Source organism: Microcebus murinus, chromosome 8, assembly GCF_040939455.1.
Source record: "Microcebus murinus isolate Inina chromosome 8, M.murinus_Inina_mat1.0, whole genome shotgun sequence".
Lineage (NCBI taxonomy): Eukaryota > Metazoa > Chordata > Mammalia > Primates > Cheirogaleidae > Microcebus > Microcebus murinus.
Genome location: NC_134111.1, coordinates 89621511 through 89631731, shown reverse-complemented (window position 1 = coordinate 89631731; position 10221 = coordinate 89621511). Strand labels below are relative to the sequence as shown.

The window sequence follows — 10221 nt, the reverse complement described above, 5'->3', positions numbered from 1 at the left end:
CAAGGTAACACGACCTGTAAGTGGTGGAGTTAGAATTAGAACGCAGGCAGCTTAACCTCTCTGCAGCCTCTCCTCTCAGTCCTTGGGCAGCTGCTTCGTGTGCTTCAGCCTCAGGAGTAACGGACCTCGTGCAGGACTGCAGTTAGGGCTGGGCGGGGAGATACTGGCAAAGTGCCTGCCACACCTTAGGCAAAAACGGCAGCAAAACTCTGATAGTGACTCTAAGCCAGGGCTGTACGAAGCCAGACAGGCGTTCACCGGGGGCGAAGGGCATTTTCTCCCTTTCTGTCATGCCGCAGCTCCCAGAACCCTCCACCCTGTGCGGTCCTGAAGGTGCTTTTACCTGCCTGTCAGGAGGTGACCTTGGACAAAGGTGGACATAGAAACAAGGTGAAAAGTGCCTTGGGCCTGGAGCTATTTGGGAGTTAGGGCCACTCAGCTGTGCTGAGGCACAGTCCTCTCAAACAAGAAATAGGGCCGAAGCCATCTGCCCTGCGCAGGGAGCAGACCGCAGGTCGTCCGCCGGTCTGGCCACGCTGCAAGCTTCCACAGGCGCCCTCTCAGGATGGAGCCTGGAAATTCCTCTTTCAGGGCAGGCTGCCTCATGGCTTTGAGGAAAACACATCATGGGCCCTTCGGCTATTGAGGGAGAAGCCAGAGCGCCCACCTCGAGTGGAAGAGAGGCCGTGGGGAGCCCTGCGGCCCTGCCTGACAACAGAAGAGGCATGTCCCGTGGCTGGAGACAGCAGGGGACGGGTACCTGGCTGTTTCCTCCCTGGCCCCTGATGAATCTGGGGCCTGACCCTGGGGGTCAGACCTGCACCATTCCATGCGCCCCCTGGCCCACGGCTCTGGGTGTGAACTAAGGAAACCTGCTGAGGGGCTCAGTCTATGGGTTTGGGGGTATATAGAGTTTAAAGGTTTTGCCATGTGATATCAGCTTCCTGTGGTCCCAGTACCCACTTCCCACTTCCATCAAGTGTTAACTTAGTCTGATCCTAGCTATGCTGTGGAGTACTAGGTGGTGGGTGCCAGGGAGATCTGGTGTGGGCCCCCAAGTGATGAGGACAAAGAATATAAGCAGTTCTTGGGGTTCCATAACATACTTGGGGACAGTGACCTGGTCAAAGAGAACTCCTTCTATCAACTGGCAAGGCCTGCACCTCCCTTGGGGCATAAAGGGAGGTGTGAGGCCTGAAGTGTCACCCACTGGTCCCATAGGGCCCCCCTCCTGTGCCCCCCCTGGAAAGTAGGAGCACAAGAATACAGCACACCAGTGAGCTCTCAAAACTCGGCTTTATTGACTTCCAGTGTTTCCCTTGGTCTAAGCTCAGCCCTGCTGGCTTTGATAGGTCTCTGAGGCTCAATGTTACAGGGCTGACTCCACCACTCCCCTCCCTGGCCACTGGGCTCCCCAGGCAGGGAGGAGGAGAGGCGGCTCGTCTGTGATGGTGGAGAGAAAGAATGGGCAGCAGGGTCAGAGGCCAAAGAAAGCCATACAAGCAGCGGCATGCCCGCAGCTCCCATCACATGCCAATCCCAGCCACACACACACACCCCCGACGAGGCGGCCTTCCCTTCCAGGCTCTCTGCCTGCCCACGCCATTTCAGCCTTCTGGGGCCCCACCCTGCTTAGTCAGACATGCTACTGCTCTGGCTTGTTCCTTGGACCCCAGGCTGCCCACAGGAAAAGAACCCCACCCAGATGCTGCAGGGCTTTGATTTGTCCACTCTAACCTTGAGGCTAGCAAGACGTGTCAGGGGAACCGAGGCTCTTTGCTCATTCCCCCGTCATCCACATTCTTACCACCCTTCCAGGGACAAATCAAAAGACACAATCTCCCTGCCTGGCAGCAAGTGACAGGCCGACCTGGGCTGGAACATGTCCCAAGATGCACAGCTCCGGAAACCCACACCACTTCCCCCCAAGCGTGACCTATCAGAAATGAGGCCGGGTGCATTGCATTCTGGGATTTGTAGTCCCCAAGAGACAGCACCAAACACCCAGGGAAGAGCGTGCACAGGCTACAACTATGACGCCCCCCACCCGGCCCCCACCCACCACCCAGGCCCCAGTTCTACACTCAGTATGGGTGAGGGAGAGGAATGGAGAGGCCCCTCCCAGCACATAGGGGAGGGCGCTGTCCTGTTGTAACTGTGCTGCAACTCTGGATCCTGGACATCCAGCTCAGAACACATCTGGGAAGAGAGCGGGGGCGGGGTGACAGGAGAGAGGGTCAGCAGCAAGCCTTGGAGGATGGAGCCGAGCATGCAGACCTGGGCTAGCCATGTGGCCTCTCCCTGAGCCCTGATGCATGGTGGCGAAGTAACACAGGGTACAGTCCCCTCCTAGGCCTCCCTCCTGGGTCACCCTGGCCCTATCCCACCTCTCCAGGGTTAGCCAGCCTCACCTCTGCCTAGTCCCAAGGCTGGGGGCAGGCTGAGGCAGCAAGAGGAAGGGAGGAGGAGTGGACTCCGGCTCTGAATCTGGACAGCTGAGAGGCTCCCGCCCCACCCAGCTAGCCTCCCCAGAAGACCTCATGGCCCTACGGGCCCCAGCATCTTCCTCGCCACATTGAGGCCTTCTCGGGGAAGGAAGGAGAAGGGAGTCCTAGCCAGATGAGCGGCCGTGAAAGCAAGCGATGCGGCCGGCAGGGAGTTGCAGAGAGAAGAGTGGGAGGAAAAGCAGCACCAGAAGGGAAGCAACAGAGATGGTCAGAGCTCAACACTGCACAGAAACCAGGATGGGGGTGTCTGCAGCTGGACAAGGAGAGCCCACACTGCTCCCCAGTGGAGCTGCCAACTCGGGCTCAGAGAACCCAGGCCAAGTCCTCCTTCCTTGACACCATCAGCAACACGGGTGGCAGAGGACCTGGGCACAAAAGGCCCAGCCCAAACCACTGATTACCCCTCAGGAATTCCCCTTCCAATAGGTGCATCCTGGCTCCTCAGGCCCTTCCACTGCCCTGACACCCCCCCCCCCCAGGCTTCACCCAGGGACCTATCAGGCCTGGGCTGAGCACAGAAAATCTCAAGTCCACACCGGAGTACAGGTGGGCCTGGGAGGGAAACTTGCAGAGGGAGCACGGAGTTGGAGACGGGCTCCTGCAACTCAGCCATGCTCCTGTCCACTCTCCCAGCAGTGAGCCAGACCCCGTCATGACCCGAATCAGGCTGGGCTGGGCCTGGTGTTCAGAGGATGAGGCAGCGGGAGGCCTTCTCCTCTGGGGATGGGCTGGGTTTGGCCACCCCACCCCTTACACCTTCATGGGTCCCCCCCACTCCCGGATCTTGGTGCTGGGCCTTGGGCCGCCCCTGCTGTCGTTGCTGTGCCTCCCGCCCACCTGCCGGTTTCTTCCCAGCTGCCTCCATCTCTGACAGGCTGTAGGCCATGGCAAGCTGCAGGTCCTCATCCTCAGAGAGGTCACTGTCAGAGGGGCGTGTAACAGCTGTCTGCCGGACCTGAGCGCTCCCAGACCTGGAGGTGACTGACTGCTGCTGCTCACGACGGCTCAGCTCCAAGCCCAGTGCCAAGTCATCTGGGACACCTGCAAGAGTCACAGCTACCATGAAGCCCCAACCTGTGTCAGGGTTTGACCCCTTACAGCCGACCCTTTAGAATTGGTGTATGTGCACCTGAGGTGGTGACTATGAGCACGGGGAGGTGCTCAGCTGCACCATGTAGGAGCTCGTCTCCTTGGACAAGTTACTCAACCTCCCTGCACCTCTCTTTCCTCATTTATACAGTGGGATGAGGAAAGTGCCCACCTACTGAAATTGGTCCAATGATTAAATAAGACAACCCATGTGAAGTGCTTGGTTGGCAGAAAGTTTAGCTGTGAAACTTTAAACATGAAAGTTTAGCCACGGTGACAACCCTACACAGCATGGTGTTGTGCAAAGAGTTCCACTCCAAGAATCATGCATCCTGAGTTTGACTCCTGGCTTATCCCTTGTTTGGTAGGAAAGAGTGTTGGGCCTGGGCTATTTGGAAGTTAGGGTCATTTAAGCATGCTGCAGTGTAGACTCCTCCAATAAAAACTGGGGGGACTGGCCGGGCGCTGTGGCTCACGCCTGTAATCCTAGCTCTTGGGAGGCCGAGGCGGGCGGATTGCTCAAGGTCAGGAGTTCAAAACCAGCCTGAGCAAGAGCGAGACCCCGTCTCTACTATAAAATAGAAAGAAATTAATTGGCCAACTGATATATATATAAAAAAAAAATTAGCCGGGCATGGTGGCGCATGCCTGTAGTCCCAGCTACTCGGGAGGCTGAGGCAGGAGGATTGCTTGAGCCCAGGAGTTTGAGGTTGCTGTGAGGTAGGCTGACGCCACGGCACTCACTCTAGCCTGGACAACAAAGTGAGACTCTGTCTCAAAAAAAAAAAAAAAAAAAAAAAAAAAACTGGGGGGACGCCATCTGCCCTGCTTGTTTCCCTGGCTGCTTTAGGAATACAGGGGATGGCGTATGTGTGCAAGTGCTTTGCAAATGTAAGGTACCTCCCTCATGGTCATGGTGATTAGCCAGCCCTCTCAGACTCCCCTAGGATCGGCATCTCCAACCTTGCCAGTCTGGCTGGTGGCTGCCTCTCCCTCCCAGCCCCAAGGGAGTTCAGAGAGCAGCAGTTTGGGAAAGAGGCTTTAGGGATGGGGGGGGCCTAGGGCTTCCCACCAGGGCCTGGGTGGCAGAGCCACTCCTCACCATTGATTGTGATTGACTTCAGCTGCCCATCCTCCTCCACTTCCACCCGCTCCTGCCCGTTCTCCATGATTCTGTAGGAGACAGCACAGTTCAGACAACAAGCAAAGGCTGAATCCTGCAGGTACTGGTCCCACTCTGGCCACCACATTGGACAGTGCAGACTGGGCCCTGCCCTCAAAGAGCTGACCTACTGTGCACAGCTCACGGCTCCACCCCAGACCGTGCCCCACTGTATGGCCCCAGAAGGAACTCTCACCTGCGTGTTGTGATGCGACGTCCTTGGACAAAGGTGGTAGATGTAGAAACAGAGCGAAAAGCACCAGCACCAGGACTGAAGGAGAAAGATGAGGAGGAGAAATCTGGCATCGAGACAAAGGAGGAGGAGGAGGAGAGGTAGTTAGACAAAGGCTGTAACACTGCCTGCTGCAGTCACCAAGGGCCAGGAACCCCAGTGGAACCTCCCACATAGCTTCGAGAGGCAGGGCTCCAGATATAGGAGACAGGCTTGGAGAAATGACAAGCTGACACCAGGGGTTCCAGGACTCAGAGCTTGCAAAAGTGGGAGGGACAGCGCTTACCGGAGTGCCCAGGGAAGGAGGAAGAGAAGGTAAAGAAGGAACCCGAGGGCCCGGAACCCCGGTTCTGAAGCTCCGAGAAGGGGCCCAGCTCATCTGTAACAAGTAAGCAGATTAATAGTCATCTGGTGAAGAGACTTCCCCCCAAAGGTGTGTGAACCCTATTTCTAAGTCTAGTAATATAAACTTCTAAGCAATGGGTATATTTCTGATTTTTTTTCCATTTTTGGTTGGGCTTATTTACAAATTAAATTCATTTTTAACATTGTATGTGGAAACATTCACTGGTTAGCTCTGTCCACAATAAAGAATAAAGGAAAGAAGAGGGAAGGGAAAGAGGGAGGGCAGGGAGGGCAGAGTGTTCTTTCAGTATAGACAGGCAATCAGGATGTGATGACAGGCAGACACAGCTGGGAGTCCCAGCTCTGCCATTTGCTGTGTGACTCTAAGCATGTTATTTGTGCCTTAATTTTCTTATCTGCAAGTGGGGATAAAACTACCTATCTCTCTAGGTTTGACAGACGATCAGGGGATGTAAAATACTTGGCAAACATTAATCATTCAAAAAGTGGTATCTGTTGCTATCTGTAATGTTATTATTGTCACATGATGCTTTGAGTCTTGCTTTCATGGCTGTTATTGTGGAGGTCTAACAATGTACTATTGTTGCTGTCATTTGATAAGGCGAGTCTGTGAAGTGTCACTATTGGGTCACGTGGGTTCTGGCATTTGTGAGGTTCTGTCCTAGTTCTCACTGGACTCAGCCCCCCAAAATCTTCTGTGTGTGCAATTCTCCTTCCCTCTCAGCCTCCCACCTAAGGGGCTCCCAGCCAAAGGGAGGACAGGCCCAGATGGGGAAGTTGAGCCATTCAGAGGCCTCCTGAGTCCACTTACCAAAGAGCTCTGCAAAAGGGTCCCCACTCCCAAAGAACTCCTGGAAGACCTCCTCAGGACTGCGGAAGGTGAAGGTGAAGCCAGGCCCACCACTGCCAGCTTCTGCCCGAGGCGGGCCAGTTCCTAGAAGAGAAGCAGGACAAGGAGGGGGCTTAGGGCACCACCAGGACCCTCAGACAGAGGCATCCACTACAAGAATCTGCCCCCACTCCCCTCCCTGCCCCACTTCCATCCCTGGGCCCCACCCCTCCACCTACCTGCCCCTGTCAGTCCTTCCCGGCCATAGCGGTCATAGATTTCCCGCTTATGCTCTGCAAAGAGAGACCAGGTCATTGCTCCCTTCCTCTGGGATGATGGCCTCCCCTCCCAAACTAGGACCCTCAGAGGATTGCCGAGACTGACACTGGGGGGGCAGCAGGGTGCCCAAGGGACACAGGCCATAGGTTTTAACAGCAGCTCAGCCCTCACACAGCTGGCTCCTTCTCATCTATAAAATGAATGTAATCACAGCACCTACCTCATAGGTTACTGCACATAACAAATGAGATAATCCACGTAAACTGCTAGGCATAGTACCTGACACATAGGAAGTGTTCAATAAATCTTAGCTAATTATTACTATGTTATTATTTATCAGGGCTTAGCCTAAGCGTCACCTCCTCAGAGAGACCTTCTGTGGCCACCATAACAAAATAAATGCCCATTACTCCCTATCACATCTATCACTCCCTACTCACTTCTCTCCTTGGAATACTCTTCACCATCTAGAACCACGTTGATGTGTATGCCTGGTTAGTGTCGGCCTCCCCAACCAGAATATAACCCTCAGGACAGGGAAAGTGCCTACTTGTCCTCCACTGTTTCCCTGGTACCCAGCAAGTGCCTGGTACTGAGAGCACTCAGTGAATTCTTTTTGAATGAATGAATAAAAGACAGACCTGGATTCATATTCCAGCTCTATGTGGCCTTGAGCAAGTTATTTCACCTCTCAGCCTCAGTTTCCCTACCTGTAAAATGGGAGTGATAAAACCTGCCTGGTAGGGTGGCTGTGAGGGCTCACGGAGATTACACCTGGCACAGAGGAGTTCAGTGCACATCAGTTACCTGCCCCGCATCCTTCCCCTGCCAGGACCCAGGCCACACCTACCAGACTCTGGGGAGTAGACACTGAGCTGTCCCTGGGGAAGGGGAGGTACTTAAATGTCAGGTTGGAAAAAGACTGCGGTTGCAGAGGCATGGCTTTGGGAAGGGTGAGATGGGGTGTGAAGTGGGGGGTGTGCGTGAGATGGGGTGTGAAGTGTGCTGGGCCCTGTCTAGCCCCCAGCCCTTACTGTCGGACAGCACTTCATATGCCTCCGCCACTTCCTTAAATTTCCTCTCAGCAAACTCTTTATTATCTGGGTTCTTGTCTGGGTGCCACTGGAGAGCCTTCCGCCGATACCTGCAGGAAGTGGGTTCAGAGGGGAGAGTCAGGGGACAAAGGCAGGCACTTCCCACCAGGGAATTAAGCGACCCACTTTCCCACTAGCCCAGCGTTGTCCTTCCGGCACTGGATCCCAGCCGCCCCAGCTGCCAGGTCTGCCTCTGCTGCATGTGTTAAGGGAGCTCCTCTCTCCCTCCTCTGCTGCCCGTGCTGGGACTTCGTGTATGAGCACATGGTAATAAAAGCGTGAGAAAGCCCGGCCCTGACCCCTCCCTGGGGCCACTGGACCAGGCTGCAAAGGTTGGGGAAACAGGTGGCCACTCAGAGTGCAGGGACACTGGCCCCTCCTCCTCACAGAGCCTAGGCATCCTGGCACTGCATCCTGAGAAAGCCCACGGGCCAGGGTTGCGGGAGGAGTAGCAGGGAGGGGAGGAGAACCGAGGGGAGGGTCCGCTGGAAAAGGACCCACAGAGCAGCTCCCAGGAGAGCGTCTTTACTCTCTGGCCCTTCTCCTTATGCTCTTCTAGGGGTCTCCCTCCCCCCTACAGGTGTCACTCCGAGGGAACACCCCCCCCCCCCCGCAATGCTTTCTAACGACCTGGTTCCCTTAGACACCTACAGGTGTCACTCTGAAGTGCCCCATGTGGTGGGCGGCCGAGGGTGAGAGGTTTTCTGATGCACATGGAGGCACTTACGCCTTCTTGATGTCATCAGCGGATGCACTTCGCGGCACGTCTAGGATCTCATAGTAGGATGCCATGGCAACTGTCAGTCGTCAGGCGGCCTCCTTGGGGCTGCAGGAGAGAAGGTGTCAGGCAGAAAGAACCAAGAGGCAGCTGGAGACCCCCGGTTTGGCGGGAGGGGCTCCGAGGTGGCAGCGGAGCCCGCCGGGTTCCGCTTGCGGCCAGTGACTAGGCTCCCTCCGGCAGCCTTATCTGCCCTCGCAGGCTGGGGCCAAGGGCTATCTCGGTGCCCAGGCCCGGGGAGCCCTATCGGGGCTCCCTAACTCCAGCAGCCGGGCCCAGGGCCCCCAGCTTGACCAAAGGTCCCGGCCGCACCTCCTCTGCCGGGAGTCCTCGACCTCCTGCGGCGCCCCGCCCCTGCCCCCCGCCGGGAACCGTCTGGCACCGGCAGCCCGGCTCGCGGCTGCTGCGTAGGACGCCCGGCCCAGCTGTGCGCGCAAGCATGCGTCAGCGGCGCGGAAGCTACTAGACACGGAGGGGAGGCCGGCTCTGCCAGTCCAGGGGGCGGGGGCGGCGTACAGGGGCTGCCGGGAGATGGGGGCGGAGCCGGCTATTTTGGGCTTGCAGCAGGACTACGTCATTCCCAGATGGGACTTGGGAAACAGAGGCCCCCTGCATCCAGGCGTGACGCACTTGCACAAACCCAGAGGCAGGGGCAGCCCACAAACTAGCCCCAGGTCCCTCTGTCACTTTCTTATAATTATGCTGATGATCCGTGGTTACTCACCTATCTCGAGGACTCACACACTCCCCCCAGGGCCTAACTCCTCCCCTTCGGCTCCCTGCTTCAGCCCCAGGTCCTCAAAAGAGGCTGCCCTGACTTCCCTGAGTAGGTCAGACTTGCCTTTTATAGCATCTCATGGCATTTCCTTCATCGCGCTTGTCAGAGCCACATATTACCATTTATTAGTTTGATTACTTGATTACCATTCACCTCCCCCCTAGAATGTAAATTTCACAGGGCCAGGATTGTGTGCTTTTTCTCACGGGGTTTTAGGGCAGCAGTCAGGTTTTAAAATGTCCATTGGATGATAAAATAAGGAACAGATGCAAACTTTTCATTGACAGTTTTGACACATTTGGGAGAGGGGAGGTTAAAAGGGACAGTGAAAGGGAATTCCCTAGATTCCAGTCTTCCCAAACTGATCCTGAGTAGTCCTGTTCCACCCTGAAATGGTTCCCTGGTTCAGGCCTCGTGGGAGAGTTAGGGAACCTTCCAGAATTGACTCCTGCTTGATACTATCCAGGCCAATCCACAAGCATTAGTTGAGCACTTTCTACAAACTAGATTCTTCCAGAATGTATAAAGGATGTGTACATTCTACCAACTAGATGCTTCTAGAATGTATAAAGAATGTGGCCCACTCCCTGCCTTCACAGAGCTGGAACTTGATAAGATACCAGCCCATCAGTATAGCTGCTGGGAAACCCCACAGCTTTGAAAACAGACAGACCTGGATTTACAACTTGGCACTGCTGTGAGGCTTGGGACGACCTCTTAGGACTCCGGTTTTTTTTCTCACTAAATATAGGTAGTGCCTAGGGTTGTCTGAAAGTCAGAGGAGACATAGTATTAATACATAGTAAGCGTTATTAGTACAATCCTCTCTGACATCATGATTGGCCCAAGCAATAATGATTATGTGAGTCCAGAAAGGTAAATTTAGGCTAGGTGACCCAGGAACACTTACTTCACCAAAGAGAAGGGCTGGAGCTGGACATGAGAGAAGGTGATGTGCACTTGTCAGTTTTCTTGGCCCCCCACCATCTGAAGCCCCTGCCTACTTCTGTGTAATTCCTGTTGCATGGGCCCTAATGGGAGGCAAGCTGCCACCTTCCACAAAGCCACAGGCTTGCTCTCCCAGACTTTTCAGCTCTAAGGGGGCAG

At 55.3% G+C, this 10221-nt stretch overlaps 1 protein-coding gene across 3 annotated transcripts; it reads right to left on the bottom strand.

The window, feature by feature from the left end:
- Positions 1-1277: 1277 nt before the first annotated feature.
- On the bottom strand, positions 1278-8800 carry DNAJB2 (DnaJ heat shock protein family (Hsp40) member B2). 3 transcript variants are annotated; one of them, XM_012740174.2, is made up of 10 exons: positions 8649-8800; positions 8286-8384; positions 7499-7608; positions 6425-6478; positions 6168-6290; positions 5277-5369; positions 4955-5057; positions 4699-4769; positions 3345-3548; positions 1278-2199 (listed from the first exon to the last, which is right to left on the bottom strand). In XM_012740174.2, the coding sequence occupies exons 2-10, from the start codon at positions 8348-8350 to the stop codon at positions 2189-2191; spliced, it is 834 nt and encodes a 277-aa protein (XP_012595628.1). In that variant the 5' UTR covers positions 8351-8384; positions 8649-8800; the 3' UTR covers positions 1278-2188. The 3 variants fall into 3 exon arrangements, with proteins under 3 accessions (XP_012595628.1, XP_075862082.1, XP_012595626.1); XM_076005967.1 differs by having other exon boundaries at positions 1278-1443; XM_012740172.2 differs by having other exon boundaries at positions 1278-3548.
- Positions 8801-10221: the final 1421 nt, after the last annotated feature.